The 21787-nt window shown below is 38.4% G+C and overlaps 2 protein-coding genes across 5 annotated transcripts in view; one reads left to right on the top strand and one right to left on the bottom strand.

The window, feature by feature from the left end:
- The window catches only part of NF1 (neurofibromin 1), a 251040-nt gene that overhangs the window by 31887 nt on the left and 197366 nt on the right, over nt 1-21787 (bottom strand). For all 4 annotated transcript variants that reach the window (XM_030295711.1, XM_030295713.1, XM_030295712.1 and 1 more), the window contains 10 exons: nt 11971-12403; nt 11036-11376; nt 8503-8705; nt 4405-4598; nt 3312-3452; nt 2867-3146; nt 2183-2397; nt 1864-1925; nt 1606-1720; nt 972-1073 (listed from right to left, as the gene is read on the bottom strand). In XM_030295711.1, the coding sequence (XP_030151571.1) occupies nt 972-1073; nt 1606-1720; nt 1864-1925; nt 2183-2397; nt 2867-3146; nt 3312-3452; nt 4405-4598; nt 8503-8705; nt 11036-11376; nt 11971-12403 (2086 nt within the window). The remainder of the gene's footprint in view (nt 1-971; nt 1074-1605; nt 1721-1863; nt 1926-2182; nt 2398-2866; nt 3147-3311; nt 3453-4404; nt 4599-8502; nt 8706-11035; nt 11377-11970; nt 12404-21787) is intronic.
- Nucleotides 15719-20203, top strand: EVI2A (ecotropic viral integration site 2A). Its single transcript, XM_030295719.1, has 2 exons — nt 15719-15848; nt 18843-20203. Exon 2 carries the CDS (start codon nt 18858-18860, stop codon nt 19560-19562), a length of 705 nt encoding a protein of 234 aa, XP_030151579.1. The 5' UTR covers nt 15719-15848; nt 18843-18857; the 3' UTR covers nt 19563-20203.

Raw genomic sequence — 21787 nt, 5'->3', positions numbered from 1 at the left:
TGGGGGAACCCTTATTTAGCAGTGTGGTATAGGGGAAAATACATAGACTTCAGGGTCAGACAGCCTTGGAAGAGAATCGTGGTTCTGTCTTATTAGGTATGTGACCTTGGGGAAGTCACTTAGCCCTTCTGAGCCTCATTTTAACTTATGAGGACGAGCGAACCATTTTGTGTGATTTAGGATTAGAAGATGTGCTCGTAGATACAACTTGATAGGAGGAGCACACAGGTATTTATTTCTCTGTAACCTCCCTCAAATCTTTGTACTCAATTCATATAATTATACAACTTTAGAGTTGGAAAATAATGCTCCACCATCATCTAGTCTATTCATTTTATCAATGTGGAAATATGATGTCCAGATATGTTAAACGACCTGCTCCAGGCCACAAAGCTGAGATAAGCTCAGCTCATCCTAAATCAGTGGCCTCATCCTTTCATTCCTTTTAAACATCAACTTCATTTAGCACCCAAACTCCTTTGGTGATTAGGTACACTTCACCCAGCTTTACATTTCTCCATGGTAATGATCGTGCACTATTATCGTACTTATTTTATTATCTATTTCATGCCCCAACTCCCACACTAGTCCCAGAATGTAAGCTCCATGAGGGTAGGGAATTTTATCAGTTTGGTTCAGGTACTACCTCTCTAGAACCTAAAATGGTACTTGGCACATAGCAGGTGCTCAATGAACACTTATTGGACAAGACAATTCAGAGTCTACACCTGTCTTCCTTTAGCACTGATGAGACGAAAACTTAGAAGCACCCGAGAACATCCTCCGCATACTTATCTTCCTCTAGTGTGAGTTCTTCAAACAACTACACTTAAAGACAGGAAGTTCTGCTTTAACTACCTCCTCTTCTTTATAACTTCTCAGCCCAACTTATTTTCTGAACTCTTTGACACAAAATGAAACTTTTAATACCAATGCCCAAACTAAATGGGCTCGTTCTGTACAGTAATTACCTTATTGAGGAGCGGCTGTAATTTGGTTAGCGCTATTACTGTGGCTTCTATCAGAACTTGACTGTTGTAAGTATCAGGTCCTTTTAAGCAACTCTCAAGTGCCTTTTAGGGAAACAGAATTTTTTATTTTACTTTCACTGAAATAAAACATAAACTCCTAAACTGGATCTCAGAATCAGTTCAGAATAATTCCTTGGTTAGTAAGTGCTAGAATTATTTCCAATGCTGTGGTATTCTTGGTAGCTAGATCATTTGGGTTTTCATTTTTAAATACTTCTATGTTATATTCCAATACAATATTTTGTGCATTATTATATTGTTACAAATTAAATACTTTTATATAAGGCAAGTTCTACCATATAGTTAAATGCTTTGAAAACTGATAAAATACTAAGAGTACCTTCTTAGCCAAAGAGACAATACATATTTTCTTTTAAGGTGTCTTCTTTAGAAAAGGTTTCTTCACTTAAAAGAATTATAATAAAGAAAATAACCAAATCCATTGTTTAAAGGTTTAGCAAGCAACATGCAAGATATTTTATTAACTTCAAGTTTAGATGTCGCTGAGAAACATGCAAGATACGCTTTCCAACTTGAGACCCACAGATATTTGGGAGGAGGGACAGAGACATACCTTGCTAAGAATACGGATAATCTGCTTTATCTGCCCATGAGACACTCGCTTGCTAATACAGCCAAAGACAACAAGAGCTCTCGGTTGCAGGGATGGATTATATTGGAATGCGAATCTGCAATTAAAAGACCCAAAAAGTCTATGAAAACCTTTGTGTTTATACATACTAGGTAATTAATTAAAATATCGACTCTGCAGTAATGTTGACATTTTCAACAATACCCATACTCCTATGAGTTAAATTTATTTGGGACATACCTTTGAGCTAGTTCCGTCCACTGGTCCAGCCACTTGCATGTTGGAATATCTCTCATACATGCCTTAAAAAAAGGATACTCTAAATAGATTCATGCACATAAATGTATACTAATCATTAAATAATGCTTATTATAATGTCATTAAATAAGCGATGTGTATATATATATATATATATATATATATATATTACCAATAAACACATTCCACGGGAGTTTTATTTAAGCATTAAGCGTAAAATAGAATAAACTAGTATTTCTTCTTTACAGTACTAACGGATTAAAAAAATAACCTTAGTTTCTTATCATTTTGCCTAGTGTACCTCCATTATCTCCAACAAAGCTTCTGTGACTGTTTCCAAGGATGTCAAAGCAAAAGTCTCCCTCTCATAGGAGCCAGGAGAGAACGACCTGTCCCGGTAACTGGAGCGGAAGGCAATGACGGCAGCTGACTTGACTTTGCTAATGCCAAACAGCAAGTAAAACTTGGGTAATGAGAACTCTGTCAAACTGAGTCTCAAAACTTGCTTGGTCTCTTCTGTAAAAGAAAAAAGGAACAAGTGAAGACTTTAAAGATATTAACTTTTTAACGTGGCAAATTTCACTTTGAATTTGGAAAATTTGAGTAGCAGATCAAAATTATATAACCATGCTCCCTAAACCAACCCTCTAGATACATTATCTCAATGCTCATTGCTTTAGCTCCATTTCTCTACAAATTCACGCTAGTAATGCTATACCGTCAACTGGTGCTCAGGCTTTAGCTTCTGTGATAGCTACAAGATTCTACCTGACAAATACACACACAAAATCTTGGCTATAGCTTGAAATGGAATGGAATTAATTTATTCTTTTTCTTTTTGATAGTATTTCATGCCACTATCACAAGCTCCAATAAGCAGCTAGTGTTAAGGCACCGTACTCACAACTAGGATAATTTGTGCCAACCAGGCTATATAAAGTGGAGAAAGGAATTACAAAACACAAGTTACTTTCCTGGAACTCACCACTAAAATGCAGCTGTGAACAAGTACACAGAGAGTGAATGATATTAATGACCAATCCGTGTGTGGAAGCTCTAAGGGAGAGCGGCCCCGTGGCTACTAAGAAAGTAACAACGTGGAAGAGGTAGGGGAGATGAGCTGCCACGTCAAGGGAATTGTTGAAGGACAGCATCAGCATGTAGCGTGCGAGGATGGCAATGTCGTCCCACATGAGATGCTGTTCTAAGGTAGGAGTTGGAGACAAGCATGTCTTGTCAATTATTTTGCACATCCTTCCAATAACCTGTCAAGAAACAGAATTTTAAGAAACACAAGGGCTAAAAAAAGTTTTATCACAAAAAATTTCAGTTTAACTCTAAAATGACTAGTCACCATACCAAAAAACCTCTCGGTAATAAAAACAGACACATCATGCCATGGTCCAGAAGGCAAAGGAAAAGTTGATTACCTTGCTGGAAACCAATTTCACATTTCCAGAAGCCAAAGCTACGGCAGTATCTGCCATCACCTCGGCTTTTATTGATCCCAAGCCACCTGTCGCACTGGTTTTGATGAAACTGTCTAGTACAACGTCAAGGAGATCTGTAATCTAGTGGAAGAGGGAGAAATAATGTATGTTTCAGCCATCTGTTGTGCCAACTTAACTTTTAATTTAAAAATACTGCAAGCAGCAGCCCAATCAACATGAAACTTCTACTTTCCCTGAGGCCTCCAAAACACTAGGTTTCATTTAGAGACCTGTCAATAAATGTAATTTATCATTACATATCCGAAGGAGTATGAAGATATTCACTCAACTGCGTCAGAGATGAAGAGACTGGCATGCAAAAATTTTAAATTTCCACATGTATTATTTTCATCCACTAGCAAAGCACCTCTGTTGTCTCCTAAGACAGTCATGTGTGATTAATATAAAATACAATTGTTTTAATATATAGGAAATGACTTCAAGTGCTGAGATGTTTTACAGAGCTCTAAAACCAGCTCCAAGGTCATTTCAAATTACTTGGAGGATTCGCAGCGTTGTTTGAGTAAGGGATCACTTCCTTAAGCGGTAATGTTGAAGAAATGATGGGCATAATTCTTGTCAGATAAAAAGGAATACATTACAGTATATTCTGTACTTTACTCCTGGTGTTCTTGTGAGAGAGAACTATAAAAGAAAGCAGGTGTCCCAAATAACATCAACTGACAAATATCTACTGACCTCTCTGGTATGTCAGGTACTAGAATATGTTACACAGCACTATTTACTAGAAACAACACTGGAGTTTTACAGTTAAATCCTATATAGTTATGTCATGGAAAAGAGCACTAAAATAACTAGTTTTTTTCTGGCTCTGAAACATGCATTAGACATCTACAATTCTGAACCAGATCAAGAATCAGGGGAGTGTCTGCATGCCTTTTGAAAGAGGGGACTGTCTTTTCCACAGCTGTATCCCTAATGCCTAGCACAATGTTTTGCACAAAGGGGGTACTAGATTAATATCTGCATCACGGAGGTACTAGACATTTAAATATTTGAGCAAACTCAATACCTGCCCAAGGCTCCCCCATATTTTGGCTTGAATAGATGGGTACATCTGTTTCTCATTTATGGTCATTGTTATCAGCTTATCGAGAATGGCGGTAACTCTTTGTCGTTTGGCATCATCATTGTGCTTACAAAAACGGACCAGGTTTGACAGCCATGGAGTCATGTATTCCAAACAAAGGTGTTTCAATTCAATACCTGGGAAAAAATACACCATTAGCATAGATGGCCAATGAACAGGACATCCACAATAAAAATAAGGGATTGGGAGAAAGAAGGTAAAAGGTAAAGATCATTACCTAGGAGACAGCCTGGAGAAAAGAGATTTGGCCACCATGTTAAAGACAGAGACGAGGAGAATAGGCCATGAAGAAAGTAATCTTAGAAGCCAACTAGCCATGTTTGAAAAGGTTTATCTTATTTTTCTCCCTCTTAATACTTTCTAGTTAAAATTTTTACTCTCATTGTAAAAGGAATATGTGGCAATCCGAGAAAGGGAAAAGGAAAGCATCTCCACAAAAATGAAGCTGAGATTAATCTCTCTCTCCTCAGGCTTTCAAAGCTATGCAGAGATGAGGTACATTACGTGTGCGTATACACAGAAAAGCCACCCCATGTCTTCCACAAAGACGGGGGCTATGCTGTACGTGCAGTATGTTTTGAATATCTTCTGCACCACACGTTATACTGAGGTTATTACTCATCATTAAAAATTCTCCATAAACATTTTTTTGAACCATTTTGAAGTAACTTCGGACTTAGAAAAAGATACAAAAATTCCTCCATGTAACGTTATCTAGAGTCCCCAAAATGCTTTTTTTTAATTGTGGTAAAATATACACGGCATGAAATTTGCCATTGGTAAGTGCACATGTCAGTGGCCTTACGTACATCATTGTGCAACTATCTCCAGTCTCCATCTCCAGAATATTTTCATCTTTCCAAACTGAAATTCTGAACCAAAATATTTTTAACGGTTTCATGTTACTCCATCATATGGAAATCTGACAATTTAATTAGTTCTTCATTGTTTGGCCTTTAGATTGTTCCCATATTTTGCTGTTATAAATAACATTATGTGAAGTTCAAAAGTAGGCAAAATAAATCCATGGCGATAGAGGTCCTAAGAGTGGTTACTCTTGGTGAGGGGATGGTGTACTGACTGAGAGGAGTCTTCTGGATGCTGGAAATGTTCTTGTTCTGGGAGATGGTTTTGTGATGTATTCACATGTAAAAATTCATCAAGCTGTTCACTTAAGATGTGGGCACTTGACTGGTAGGATATGCCTGAATTTTAAAAATGTAAATAAGGGGCGCCTGGGTGGCGCAGTCGGTTAAGCGTCCGACTTCAGCCAGGTCACGATCTCGCGGTCCGGGAGTTCGAGCCCCGCGTCGGGCTCTGGGCTGATGGCTCAGAGCCTGGAGCCTGTTTCCGATTCTGTGTCTCCCTCTCTCTCTGCCCCTCGCCCGTTCATGCTCTGTCTCTCTCTGTCCCAAAAATAAATAAACGTTGAAAAAAAAAAAAATTAAAAAAAAAATGTAAATAAAAAGTAATGCTATAATAAACACCTGAACATCAATTCCTGAGGATAAATTCTAAAAGATGGAATCATGAGGCCAAAAGGTATGAACATTCCTAAGAGTCTTGATACCCATGTCCAAACTGCTTTCTCAAAACACTGCCCCTGTTCACAATTCCATCGACTGCCAACACTGAAATAAAGTGAACAAAATCCTTTGCCAGTTTGATAACTGAATGTTATCTATTCTTTGAGTTTGTATTTCTTTGATTTTATTAGTGAATTTCTTAAAATACACTCTTTTTTAGCATGACCTGCATGCTACTGCTGTTGATCCACCTCTCATTAATCTGTAAGAACTCTTTGGATTAAAGGTGTTAATCTTTTCTCATATGTGCTGCAAGCCTATTTCCTAGTTTTTTATTATCTTTTACTTGTGTTTCAGTTTTGGAAATAGAGATGTTTTGAAGTTTTATGTGGTCATTTACGTTCACCATTTCCTTTGTTTCCATCTACAACTTTTTTCCTTCATAAGTCCTTAATCACTCAGAAAGCTATTAAACATTTTTCTTCTTTAATGCTTCCAGTTTTTATTTTTTATATAATTTTTAAAGTTTATTTATTTATTTTGGGGAAGAGAGAGCGCGCGCACGAGCAGAGGAGGTGCAGAGGGAGACGGGGAGAGAGAGAGAGAGAGAGAGACAGAGACAGAGACAGAGAGACAGAGACAGAGAGACAGAGAGAGAGAGGGAGGGAGGGAGGGAGGGAGAGGGAGGGAATCCCAGGTAGGCTCTACACTGGCAGCACAGAGCCTGATGTGGGGCTCAAACCCACGAACCATGAGATCATGATCTGAACTGAAATCAAGAGTTGGGTGCTTAACCGACTGAGCCACCCAGGCGCCCCCATGGTTCTAGTTTTTATATCTTAAATATAACTAGAACTTATTCTGGTATCTTGTGGTTTAGGGTGAAGATGGACCCAATTTAATGCATTTCCCCACCTCATTGCTTAAATGATTTAATCTTCCCCCATCAGTTTGTGATGCTTCTTTATCAATCTGTTTCTCTTAAACTGATCTGACTGCTGACTCTTGAACACCTCTGTTTGAATTACTGTACTGGTATGTGTCCAGATGTCTGCAACATCAAGTGTCTCTCAGTTTTCTTTCTATACTTTCTTACCTACTCTTGTCCTTTTAGGTGAAATTTAAAATCATTTTCAGTTCTGCCTCCTTTTTAATCCTCAAATCCTGAAGCTATTTTGATGGGATTGCACTGAATTTATAACAATCTGGGAACAACTGTTTAATCCAGGAACACAACATGCCTGGTCATTCACACGAATCTTTTTTTTTAATATTAATATTTCTTAACAAAGCTTTATGCTTTTCTTGTTTTGTCAGTCTTAACACATTGTCTCTTTAGAGTTATATTCCTACATCTCTTATTGTTAAGTAACTATATATAGTGATCTGGTCTTGAGGAATTGTCAAAGTTTTCAATGACCTGAGAAATCAAGAAATATGTTTGAATGCAGAAAAAAGTTTATGTATTATGGAGAGAGAAAGGGAAGCAAATGTCAGGAAATAAGCTGGAAGAAGAGCAACATTTATACTACTACAGGGTATGAGAATGAATGAATGGAAAGAGTGGATGTTAAATTTATAAGACATCTTTTTTTTTAATTTTTAAAAAAATCTTTATTTTTGAGAGTTGGGGGGAGGGGCAGAGAGAGAGGGAGACACAGAATCTGAATTAGGCTCCACACTCTGAGATGTCAGCACAGAACCCGACGTGGGGCTCGAACCCACGGACTCATGACCTGAGCTGAGGTTGGACACTTAACCAACTGAGCCACCCAGGCACCCCTGTTAGGACTTGTTAAAAGCCAAGTCAGGAGTTGACTCTGGACCCTGTATTATGCGCCGCTGCATTCTCCAGGCACTGTACTTGAACACTAAAATCACAGTTCAAAGACAACCTCAAGAAAAGAGAACATGACTCTTTCTTTAAAATCAAGGGGATGATGGGGCACCTGGGTGGCTCAGGTCATGATCTCAATTCGTGGGTTCGAGCCCCACGTCGGGCTCTGTGTTGACAGCCCAGAGCCTGGAGCCTGTTTTGGATTCTGTGTCTTCCTCTCTCTTTCTCTCCCCCTCTCCTGCTCATGCTCTGTCTCTGTCTGTCTCTCAAAAATAAATAAATGTTAAAAAAAAAAAAAAATAAGGGGATGACATGGACACTTCACTCATTTGGAATAATCAGCTAAGAAGACAAATCCTAGAGCCAATTAAACTGGAACAGAGCAAAAACTACTTTGTATGTGGCTTGTGGCTCGGAGACATGTAAGGTATCAGAATCTTGCCATCACGTGTTTGTGGCCAGAATTTTGGCAGATTTCTCAATGTTGTCTACCAGGAAGTTCCTGCAGAGTTCTCTCAGGTGCAGATGAAAAATTAGAGGAGGTAAACAACTGAAAATAAAAATCAATTATGATTTCACTGGCAAATTCTGCAATGAAAGGATTTTCTCGGACTCTTCTTAGAATCGTTGTTAGTATTAAAGAAAATTATTACTTACTAGATTTGCTAAATCCAGAAATACACTCTTCCAAAAATTCTAAGGTGAGATGTGGCTCATTGGCCGCCAGTGTCTTACTAATAGAGACAATAAAGAGGGTGTTGTTGGCAGGGATGCATAAACCTGACGTCTCTAGTAGCTGGCCCTCGATTTTTAAATTAAAGGTACAAGTTAAGGCACAGAGAAGATTATAGGCAGCTGACCTAGGAGAAAACACAAATGAAGTTGTTTAAAACTTATTTTTTCTTATAGCTCCAATTTTTTTTTCATAACACACAACTTATGATTCTATTACAAAGCATAATAACTATTTTTAAACTTTATGATCCATTAGAGACAAGATGTTATGATTCTACAGTAAACACAAAACACCCCTTGACCATTTATGGATTTCCTTTAAAGGAGGTTCTTGACATAACCAGAACAGCACTGTGAGGTTCCTGCGACAGGTAAGTTTAAGACCTTCCTAAAAGACATTTCCCTGGGATATAAAATAGGAGAGATTTATGGTCCTAAGGTGGATCAACAGAAAGAAGTAGAATGAGGCTCATCATATTTTCAGTGAAGCCCAAACCTCAAATTGTGGCTCCCCTCCCATCAGATCCATTTATAATGGGGATCATGAGAAGAGAAACGAGATGGCCCCTCATCCAATTAAAATGTGAAAATCTTTAACCAACACTACTGAATTTCTTTCTGGGTATCTTACAAGACATACTACAAACTGGGGGGGGTCAAACGTAATGTAATGAAGTCCCCCCATCTTTCCTTCCATTACACATAACCACTGACAACAACCAAATAATTATATATCCAGGTTCCATTAGAAACAAAACTTCTTTTCTAAATGTCTGAAAATATACTTAAGCAATTTAGGAGACAGGTCAAAAAACTCACACTCGATTTTCAAATTTTCATTTTTCTCCCCCATCTGGTAAGAGAAATAGTTTGGTCTGTAAATTTTAGGTTTTCCTGACCTCTGAACTTTCATCATGCTACTATATTTATGCAACAACCATCTGGGGGCAAAAGGCATTGAAATCTGAATCAGCCTAAAGGTTTCTTCCCTGGAATGACCTGCTTCAGCAAAAAGCAGAAGCTGTCAGCTCACTTTATTTCAGACGAGAATACAGGATCAATTCAAGCTGATAACTGTTAGAAGATGTTAGCATTCTTCTATGAGGAACTTTGAATTAGAAATTAAAGGCAGGCTTTGTAGCTCTATTTTCCTAAAATGAGAATGTTAATATTGTTTCTAAGTTTATGTATCTCTTACTAACTCCTAGGAATTTGGAGTTACATTATTTTGACATTGACTTTTATTCTTGGACATTTTCAACAGCTATAAAGAATGGGGCCCTCCTCAAACTGGGGGTAGGTGTCACAGGTTCCTTGCAGATAATGAAAGCTAAGCACACACACAATTTTATGTATAGTTTCTGGGAGTTTATGGACTCCATGAGGCCCCGTTCAGGTAAAGAAATCTTGATTCCCCACCCCACCCCCCTTTATTTAAGAATCAGGAATCCTAAAAGGCCCACTTATAAAACTGGGCTATATTATTAAACCCTAGAAAGATTTTCTGGAGCTAAGAATTTATACCTGTAAAAATCCTGACAGTCCCAAGGAACCTGGGACAAAGAATTATCCTAAAATAAAAAGCAGAGGGGAGAAAGGAGGGAGGAGTGCAAAGAGACACTGGCAGAGAGAGGAAGTGGGGGGCGGGGACTGGGAGGCAGTAATACTAACCGAGCAGAAACTGTTTGGTAGGTGCTAAAATATACTACTGCATATACTATTAAACCTTTGCAGGTATATAGGGAAGGCATTGTTACTTTTACTTTGAAAATGAGGAAACTAGGGCTAAGAGTACTTTAGGATCTTGCCCAAAGTCATACATGGTAGCAGATCTAGATTTAAACCAAATCTACTGACCCCACAAGCCAGCCATGCCCTTTCCTCATTCACGTTCAGATTATTAAGCCTAAACAGAACCAATTATACTCTGTCAGATGACATCTGCATTAGTCTTAAGACTTCAGGAATTTTGTTGAAGTCACATAGGTGGAAAGTATGCAATGTTACTGTCTGAGTTATTGAACATTAAGCCCTCCTTTGTCAAACAACGATAATCTAATTTGACTGTGAGGAAACTTAACAGTGATATAGTTTTGAACAGGGGAAAACATAATTAGAAGACTCAGAGAAGGAGAAACTTAGGACTAACTTTTTTTAAAAAGGCTTTTGCGGGGGCAGGGGGACCCAAAACAATAAAACTGCTATGCAGTCTGTTTCAGATGAAAGTTTCCTGGAGAAAGAACATATACTGCTTTAGTGTGAATCACCCTATTTAGAATTCCACAGTTCATGTGAATACCCCACAAGCTGATGAGGTCACGCTGGTTAACCAACACAGCATACCTTACAATTTAGAGTATTAAGGTAAAGGCTGTTTTAAAAGCTTATTAAGTGGCCTCATTCTAAAAGCAACAAACCCTGAATAGAGTTGAAGAGGGTTTTTTAAAAAACCTACCGTAAACTAGGGTCGGAACTGCCTAAATTAAGTAATGCAATATTGAGTAGTGTCCCAGGGACGTCTTTTGGCCGAATCTTGGTGTGCTGGGGGATGGAGTCGGGCTGTGACAGCTCCCAGCGTGTCCGGATGTGAATGATAGACTGGACGATGGCTTCGCACTCCTGGTGCATGAAGGTGAGTGGTGTGCCCTGGTTTGCAATGGTTAAGGTAAACTGGTTCTCATCCACCAGGCAGATCTCTTCAATTTCCGAAGCATAATAGATATCATTTAGAAAGACCGACTGTCCTAGGACTTTCGTTCGCTCTGCTGAGGTTACTTGAACAGCAGTAGAACCAACCTGGGAAGTGAAGGTGTAAGAGGGTGAAGTGAAGAATTAAATCCCGCTATATAGAGTTGTAAGAGGCTCTGAAAACCAGCCATCCAACCGACCAAACAAATACCATGTTTGCCATTTAAGGAAGAGTCACCACCGTTACATATTCAAATGGACTCAATAGTTATTATGATAAATGATCTCAAAAGAGACTGGAAACATTTAAAAATATTATTTTTTCTAAAAAGGTCAAGAATCCTACGGACAATTATGGATTTTCTCTTGATTCGTTTCCCACTCTGCAAAGAGCACGTAATCATCAGAAGAATTCTCACCTGGTAATTTCCACCCTCCACACATTCCTACCACTTGACTGATATATGGCAAACTGCACTCTCTACAACACTCTCCTGCTTCCAATCCGACCTAGACTATAATTAAGCGTACACCTCTCATATCTTCCACAGGACCCCCATGAAGATAGAGAGCTTGGTTTTTCCTTCACCTGGACTTACTTTACATTTAATACACCACTATGAGGACACCTAGCAAGACCAGCACAGCCTGCTTAGCCGAGAAAGCTAACAAATCATTTACCTGACAAGGAGTGAAACTTACTTTAATAGAAACCTTGGTGTCTTTGTGAGCTAGCTTGAGAGCATTGTGGAATACCTTCAGGTCCTCTTCTAAAGCCAGTGTGGCAGCAGGCAGTTTCTGTTGTTCATGCTCTATGTGCTCAGCCAGTTTCCCAGGACAGTCGATGAAAATGAGCCTCTTGCTGCCTTTGAGGCCAGTCAGTAGCCGTTCGTGATACTTGGTATACTCTCTGACCCAGGAGTTGCAGTTATAGATATAGACTGCAGAGACATTGTCATAAGCAAAGCCAGGAAAAACAACAAACCACTTGGAGAGAAAGTCCGTTTTAAAGCGATTGCTAGGCCCAGTATGGGTAAGGTCCACTACAATTTCATATGGCTTTGCATAATATGGCTTTAAAGTCAGCAAGACGTGGTATATCAGCAAATCGCCATTGATTTGGCCAGTTTTAAACCTAAGGAAGATGACAAAAAAAGGACACAGATGGTTAACAGGGTTCTGGATAAATATACAGATGCTACTAATCTATTTCATTCTTTCAGTTTTCTGTTTAGCTTTCTAGAGAAAACTAATATAAAACAATTATATAAAGTCTAAGTCCATTTTCTAAAATCAGTTATTCTTTAGACATTGAGAAGGTAGAAGTAAAACGGAAGAGACAAGTCTCCAATTCAAAACCTTTTGAGCAACAAACCCGCACACCACAGACAGAGGAAGGCAGTGAACACTGATTGGTTGCCTCGAGGCCCACAGAATTTCCCAGCTGAACAGTCTGGGTGGGGATGACCCCCTGGAGCCCTGGAGTCATCTGAATGGCTTTGGTCAATTCGTTCACCCCACCTTGACTACCGGTGGTTCAGCAATGATCATATGACTTAAATCAGGACAATAAGGGCCAAAGAGGCCCAATTCAGAGACTTTAGCTTTAGTTAGGAATTGAGACTTTTTCTTTCCTGGTGTTTATAAACAAGGAAACACATTGCCCTGGGAGTTGTTAGCTCATATCTTGACATATGAAAGAAAAGCCTGCCTGAAAACTGAAGAAATGGAGCAGAGAGATGAAGAGAGAGAGAGGGCCCCAGCCATTTCATTGGAGTCCTAGATAAAGCCTCTCCTGGGACCGAATTTATCCCTGGACTATTCAGTTGTGTGAGCCAATAAATTCTTTTTTTTTGATTAAGCCATATTAGGTCCTAAGTTGCTTACAACTCAAAAGAATGCTGATCAGTGTGAGAGCAGCCAAGGTAAAGACCACCAGAAAGCCCTGAAGAACACAGTACTAGAACTTCAAGTCGGAACTGATGTTAACTTGGCCCAAAGTTCTATACTCGATGACTCTGGTAGTACTAGGCCCGATAAACATCCTTACCTCAGAGATTTTTAAAAATCTTGTTGGGAGGAAATAAGATAAAAATATAAGTTAAATGATTTTAAAATAATTTATTTTTGAGAAAGAGAGAGAGAGAGAGAATGCACGAGCAGGGGGAGAGGCAGAGAGAGAATCTCAGGCTGGCTCCATGCCAAGGGCATAGAGCCCGACACAGGGTTTGATTCCAAGACCCTGAGATCATGACCTGAATTGAGTTGGACGCTCGAATGACTAAGTCACTCAGGTGCCCCAAAATAAAATATTTCAAGATGACAGGAAAGGTATGAGGTTGTATGTAATCACTTATCAAACAAATAGCAGAGAAAAAGTTCAGAAGAGGGAGATATGAACACAAACTGGGTAGCCAGTGAAAGCTACACAGAAGATGCTGAGGCTTCAGTGGGTAGGAGAAACTTTGAATTCAACTAGAGGAGGGACTGGCAGGCCTCATGGAGAGGCCTGAAAGAGGCCTCTAAAGAGGAAAAGAAACAGATAACTAGATGTGCTGAGGCAACAGTCAACTATTTTAGCTGGAATGAAGGATTCATGTACAGACATTTTAAGAGATAAATCTGGACAATTGCACTACTAGGTATTTACCCAAAGGATACAGAAATACTAACTCAATGTTTACAGCATCATTATCTACAGTAGCCAAATTATGGAAAGAGCCCAAATGTTCATCAACTGTGAATGGATAAAGAAGAGGTGGTATATATTACAATAGAATATTACTCAGCCATAAAAAAAGAATGAAATCTTGTCATTTGCAATGACGCGGATGGAGCTAGAGTATATTATGCTTAGTAAAATAAGTCAGTCAGAGAAAAACAAATACTATATGATTTCACTCATACGTGGCATTTAAGAAACAAGACAAACAATCATAAGGGGAAAAAAGAAAGAGAGGCAAGCCAGAAAACAGACTCTTAACTACAGAGAACAAACTGATGGTCACTTGAGGGAGGGGAAGGAGGTGGGTTAAATAGGTGATGGAGGTTAAGGAGCACATTGGTGATGAGCACCAGGTGTTGTAAGTGTTGAATCACCTGAAATTAACATTACATTGTATGTTAACTGGAATTTCAATAAAAACTAAAACACAAAACCAAATGAAGCGGAAAGCTTAACTTCACAAAAAAGAGAGACAGTCTGAAAAATATGTAAGAGTTAAGTTGTGAAGGGATCAAAATTTTTCAAGAGGTTTGAGTCTTCTCCAATATTTCTCAGACTATGTTCTGTGGAGCCCAGTATCACAATCAACCGTGGCACCTGTTACAAATGCAGTCTGCTTCCTGGTGCTAGCCCAGACCTACTACATAGGAATGTATACAGCGGGGCCCAGAAATTTTCATTGTTTTTAAAAAAACTCCTCATCTGATATTTACGTACACAGACATTTCTGAATCACTGCTATAGGTGTTAAGGAGTTATTCAACTTTATATTCTTAAAGAAGTGATATGATCAAAGGAAGTGATGTATACAAGATACATGAAGAAGTCGGGGCTGGTAAGAAAAAAAAAAAGAGCTATGGTAGTAGTCTAGGTACGGCCTCCTAAGGATCTAAATGCTATGGTGACAGTTAAAAAAAAAAAAAAAAAGAAAGAAAAAAAAGAAACCAATTCAAGAATATGAAGGAAGAGCCAACACGATCCAAGTTCTGGTCAGGGCTAAAAGGAAGGACTTGAATTAAAAGGACTTGCTGTGTATCAAGCCTCTGAGATCACAAAGAATGTTCCTATCATGAACAACAAAAAAAAAGAGATCATGAGGGGCAGCCACTTTTGGAGGGAAAATGAAGTCCATTTAGACATACTGAATATGAAGTGATGACAGGACCTTCGGGGGTTGGGGGGAGAAAGAGAGAGAGAGGCTGAGACTTTGTGTGTATACATTCAACAACACAAAAGTATATTCTGCCCCATATAATCTAAGTTTACTAGACATTTTCTCAAGTCTTTGCTGTAGCTCCGCAATCTGAGATGTCGGTTATGTGTATCACTGTTTCTATTATCTGACCAATACCCCAGGTCTCCTAACTCATGTCATTAAATCAGCCTGTGGTACACAAATAAAATTTTTAGAGAAGATTTTAATGCTGCAGGAAAAATACCCTTCCATCTCTTTCTGAATGGTACTAATATATCATTCAAAAGCACACAGCAGGCATATGTAATGCACATAAGGTCAAAAGGCATGGGGCGGAAAACCCTCCCTGCCCTGGAGGCGGGGACTTGTTGTACAAAGCCTCCTGTCATGCCAGTGGCCAACTGGACAAGTTGGATTTTTTTCCCCCCTGTGACATGTGCTTTAGTTGCAGCAGAAAGGAAATGTGTCATCTGTGGTTTGGTTTTAAAAGTGGAAAGCTAGCTGTACATATCCTTTTTTTTTCACTGCAGATTTACTTTAAGGTTCATATTCTCCAAGGCTATTCTGCTTTAAATTACTTGGAAGCTGTGCTTCAAGACAAGAAAAGAAGTGGCTTATTAAAATCAGGTTATAACCAAATTTTGGCCAAGAATTTGTAAGGTAGGTCATATATATGGCTTTTCTTATGGCTTTTTACTCATAACGTTGTACAGATTAGTGTTGAAGGAAGTGCTTTCAAATAATACCTAAGAATCTTACTAATAAAGTAGAATCATAAGTGATTGAAAATGTATACTGTTCTTTTCTGTACTATTAAGTAACATTTAAGTTAGGAATGGAAAGATTTATCATCAACATAGTTTTTATGAGGATTAGAAAGGATCTGAGTTTAGACTCCACAGTGAATTGAAAAGTTTTACTTGTTATTTAAAAAGTTTAAAAAATAAAGTTCTCATTATGAATGCTTAGGCATTATAAATTTTATTCAAAATGACCAGAGATAAAGAGAACTTTTGGTAACATAACCTGGCTTCCATGGCATAGATTGGGGACACAGAGACAGTTCTCTATTCTCAGGCATTTGTAAGGGCAAGAGAAAGTCTCATTTTGTTAACAGCTTGTTTATCTGGGAATGACAGTACATCTGGCCGAAGACAATCCACAGCGGGCCTATTATCTACCCTGTGGTAAGCACTGCTGAAATGAGTACGAATACCATGATGTATACTACACTGTTAATGAACTAATGTGATAGGAATAACCTGCTTTAAATTATTTTAGCATTGCATGCAGAAGGCTAGTCTAGGATGAAAGGAGGGAAATTACTTGCTAACCCAAAATAAAGTATTTCTCTTTGTGAAAGAACCGTAAAGTATCCTAAGATTGGTGTCATTCACTTTAAAAACTGAAGCTGAACACTATTTTATAGAAGTCAGTGCACAATCCCTTCAACTGTCTATTAAAGATCATAATCCAAAAAGTAATCTTAATTCTAGAACACATAATAAAGGTTTATTTTCCTTTAGGAAATATTACTTCACTGGTTAGTTGCCATTTACCTTTGTTTATTATAAGCTACTTTTGTTAGTATAACAACGTATCACATTTGTTATTCTCGATTTCTGTATATCAATAGCATCCAAATATTATCCAATGACACATAGCAACTATTTATTATAAAACCTCAAAACTCAAAAAAGCATGGCTAGCAGTGACATCTGTTTTACTTGGGAGGAGGCTAGAAATGCGGGATCTCAGGTCCCTCTTAGAACTACAGAATCAGAATCCACATTAAAAAAAAAAAAAAAAGACTCCCATTCACATTCAGGTTTGAGAAGAACATCTATAAAATAAAGTTTTTAAACAGGCAATTCCACTGAGTCAATCTCAGGAGAATAATGTAGGTTTTGCTTCCAGTTATCTCAAACAAATGCTAACAATAAGATACGCTTACAAAAAAAAAAAAAAAGCAGCTCAAACAATATTATAATAAAAGAGATAATTCGATAATGGTGATAGATCGTTCCCGCTGGTTCATCAGTACCTGGAACAGATATGCCAGCTCTGTTTAAATCTTCAATCATATGGTGGATAATGAGAATTAGGAACAGACTTGTCTCCTTTTTGTACTGCCTTCCAAGGAGCCTGAAGCCACAACTAAAGTTCATCTTTTTTATTTATATGTCAAGACTCAAGATCTGCCTGGTCTTCCCGCTTCAGTCTAAATCCCCACAATCCTGGTGTTCTCTATTTTACTGTATCATGTATTTTATTTTTTTTATTTTTATTTATTTATTTATTTATTTATTTATTTATTAAATGTTTATTTATTTTTGAGACAGAGAAAGACAGAGCATGAACGGGGGAGGGTCAGAGAGAGGGAGACACAGAATCTGAAGCAGGCTCCAGGCTCCGAGCTGTCAGCACAGAGCCCGACGCGGGACTCGAGCTCACAGACTGTGAGATCATGACCTGAGCTGAAGTCGGATGCTTAACCGACTGAGCCACCCAGGCGCCCCTGTATCATGTATTTTAAAACACTGTGTCAAGGGGCGCCTGGGTGGCGCAGTCGGTTAAGCGTCCGACTGCAGCCAGGTCACGATCTCGCGGTCCGTGAGTTCGAGCCCCGCGTCAGGCTCCGGGCTGATGGCTCGGAGCCTGGAGCCTGTTTCCGATTCTGTGTCTCCCTCTCTCTCTGCCCCTCCCCCGTTCATGCTCTGTCTCTCTCTGTCCCAAAAATAAATAAACATTGAAAAAAAAATAAAACACTGTGTCAAAATATTCATGGAAAAAATGCTGGGCATAAATGATGATGAAAAAAGTCAATAAATTTAACTTTCGATATTATTCATAAGAAATCTGCCTCATTTTCACTGTAATGCCAGATTTTTAGGTTGAAAAACCTGGCGTGCCTTTGCCTTCAGAAAGCCACAAGAAGTGAGGGGATACAGATGTGAAAGAGAGAACCAACACCATATATAATTGCTTTCACAAATACCCAGGAGTATATTTCTAAGTACCAGTTTTATTCTAAGCTCCAAGATAAACACCCAGGAAGATAAAAGAACATCTTGATCCATTTTTTTTTTTTTTAAAGAATATGTTGAATTCCTATTTGAAATCCTTTTCCTTTGGTTGCTACCACACTTCCCCTTTCTCAACCCCAAAAAGCCATTTGCATGTTCTTTTCCTACTTAAAGCAAAATGCTTAAGGCCCATATAAAGATGAGTGACACATTTGTTAGAGTGTGGGGAGTTTCTGCAAGAAAGATCCTTGAATGGTTGGGGTCTGGGCGGGGGCAGGAAGGAGGAATCAGGAAAGTAGAAGCAGAAGTTGTCGACTCAAAGCTGAAGTTCAGCATGCTTGAGGGGGAGAAAACTATACAAAACCACAGTATTCAGTTTAAAATGATTCATAGGTATTTATAATGCCAACTTCTAGCATTTAAAAGAATAACAGAAATTAAATGGTTTCTTTACACATAGCCTAATAGAAAAAGTCAGTTGAGAAGGAATTCAAACAGGACAGCAAATATTAGGTATGAGTTTGTAGCTAACTTATAAGATATCAGCTGTCCACCTTTTAACTACAATCCAGAAAAGCAGGAACCATTATTCTTTCACAAATTAACAAATTATCTGCTGTCCCAACAGATTACCAGTATACTCATGGACATGGAACACGCAGGACATTACCTGCATCTTGCCTTTGTGATGACAACAGCTTTTTCTTTGTGTCCTGGAACAAAAGCAAACTATACCCATCTGTGGGCTAACAGTACTACTGTCTGGGATCCAGATATTCAAAATAAGACGGGCAGAAACCAAAATGAAAACATGAACACAAACCCTACAACTTCTGCAGTAGATAAAAAGAGTAATTCTACAAACATGACTGAAATCGCCACGTCATCTCCTGTCCTATCTCTAACACCTAAATCGGAACTGGAGATTTATATACCTTCTGTTGTCAGGAACAGCTCTCCAACAGTACCGAGCATCAAAAACACAAGCAAAAGTCCCCATGACATTTTCAAAAAAGGGGTCTGTGAGGAAAACAACAACAAAATGGCTATGCTAATTTGCTTAATTATAATTGCAGTGCTTTTTCTTATCTGCACCCTCCTATTTCTTTCGACTGTAGTTCTGGCAAACAAAGTCTCATCCCTCAGACGATCAAAACAAGTAGGCAAGCGTCAGCCGAGAACCAACGGCGATTTTCTGGCAAGCAGTGGTCTATGGCCTGCTGAATCAGACACTTGGAAAAGAGCACAACAGCTCACAGGGCCCAACCTAATGATGCAATCTACTGGAACTCTCACAGCTACAAGGGACAGAAAAGATGAAGGAGGAACTGAAAAACTCACTAACTAACAGAAGCTTTAGTGAAGACAAATGCAAAGTAGCAATGAGAAAGCTTATGAAGTAAAAATGAAATCCGTTTGGTATTAAATGCCACAAGTTGGTCTAAAATCTGTTGACATGGCAGCCTTGCAATTTAGAATCGAGCAGGCGAGAAGGGAAGAAGTCAGTTCACCTTCTCAAATACTTAAACTGTGCACTTTCATTCTGACACTGAATATTTTAAGAAGCAAATAATAAAACACCCAAGAACGTGGAGAAGGTTTTAAAGATGAGTTGAAGGAACTAATTAATGGAGGTAGAAAGGAACAATTAAATATTTCCTGTTCAGCAGCAGTAGTTAGATGATCTTTGTCTGAATGTAATTAAACTTTGAAGAGTTTTAATGTGTCCTTAGAGGCAAGTATATGCTTCAACATCTAACAGAAGCCAAATTCCTAATGCACAGAGTTGAACTGTAGTTTAACGGTGCCTCTGCTGAATGAGACGGAATCTGTCCCAGCTCGTATAGCAACACAGCTAATTTTATGCTAGATGTTTTCATCTTTAAGTATGGCACACATAAGAAAGTGTTTTTCTACTACAAATATTTAATTAAAACTTTTAATTTTGTATCATAAGTTAAGACTCATTAGAATAAAACTGACTACATATATTATTTGTATTCATTTTATTATCTTAGACAACACACTATAAAGATCAATAAGAAATAGTGCCCAACTGAAACAGGGGAGACTGGAGCCACAAGAAGGCCAAGTGTAAACGTACAGCATATCTTACTGTTCAAGTGCCATGTACCTCTATTCTATAAATACTGCTTACTGGACTATTTATAGCAAATATCCAAAGGCCGATTAATTTTCTGACTTCAAGGATGCCAAATGGCCTGACAAATGATCAATTTTATTTATTTATTTTTACTATCTAATGTGACATGAGCAGAGGAAAGGGGTGTGTGTGTGGGGGGGGGTGGTGTGTTTGTTCTAATTTGGAAAACGAGATGCTCTAGGTAATTGTTTAACCTTTCAAGAAACTGGGTTCAAGTAAAATAATGACTTACACTTAAATCAAATGAAGACTTCCACCTTCAGTTGAATGTATTACAAAAGTTGGTTTGAGAGACTTTCCAACTAACTGCTAAAATTGATCAGGGCATACTAAAGACCAAGCTAAATTTAAAAAATCTCATCCCTTACTGAGCATTTATTTTGGGCAATACGCTAGCCATGTAAGAAAACATTTTGTATATTTTTACCAAGTACGATCACAATCTTATTCTCCCTTTTAGGTTAGTGATTCTCATCCTGACTGTGTATCAGAATCATCTGAAGAGCTTTTAAAACTAGCCAAAACCTAATTCCCACCCTCTCTTTCTGATTCAGTTGGAACGGGGGGTGGCCTCCAGGCACTGGTAATTTTTGCATTAATTCCCTAGGTGATACTGCTCTTGGCCAAATTCACTTCTTACAGGTACCATGGCTCTAAAGATCTAGGTTACATCTTAAAATGAGAGGGGGAAAAAACCCCCAAGTATCCGTTTTATGATCAACGTGTTACCAATGTGTTAAAAAATTATAACCATATTACTCTAGATAAAACTAAATGTCAAAAAGGGAAAAGGGGAAGCAAGAGAACACTCATGCCAGTCATGGTGATATCAGGTCACCTTTTGAGGGGTAGAAAGGACCAGACTGGCAAATGAAACTGAGCAGAGCTCCCATCTTATACAAACTAATAATGTGAGACTGTGTACTAGAACGAATAGTGGTAACACAAACAGCTCCTTGAATCAGGGGCCATATATACTTGTCAGAGGATACTGAAAAAAATTAGCACCTTTTTAAAAACAAGGAATTAACTAGGTAACTACTTTTGTACTCAACATACAGGTCAAACAACTTCTGACGAAACAGAAAGCTTCTATTGCAGGAATACCTAAAATTTATCAACGCCCTAATTAAATACACACTCTCAGAATGATGCTATCCAATGACAGCTCGTGAACAAACAAAAGTGGCTCCTTTTCAAACTTGACAGTGTTTAAACATGATACATTAAGGTATGTTTTGAGTTCAAATTTTAAAAGTTATTTTTGAACGAAGACATTTTTGTTTCCACCCCTTGGTATTATGGTCCACACACTTAATTCAGCGATTTTAAAATAGTGAGTCAAAAGTTTAGTGTTTTGATTATACTCTGCTTTATAGGACCCCTTAAAAACAGAAACTATTCTTTTT

The sequence above is a fragment of the Lynx canadensis genome, chromosome E1 (genome assembly GCF_007474595.2).
Source record: "Lynx canadensis isolate LIC74 chromosome E1, mLynCan4.pri.v2, whole genome shotgun sequence".
Classification (NCBI taxonomy): domain Eukaryota; kingdom Metazoa; phylum Chordata; class Mammalia; order Carnivora; family Felidae; genus Lynx; species Lynx canadensis.
This window is presented reverse-complemented; position numbering and strand designations above follow the sequence as displayed.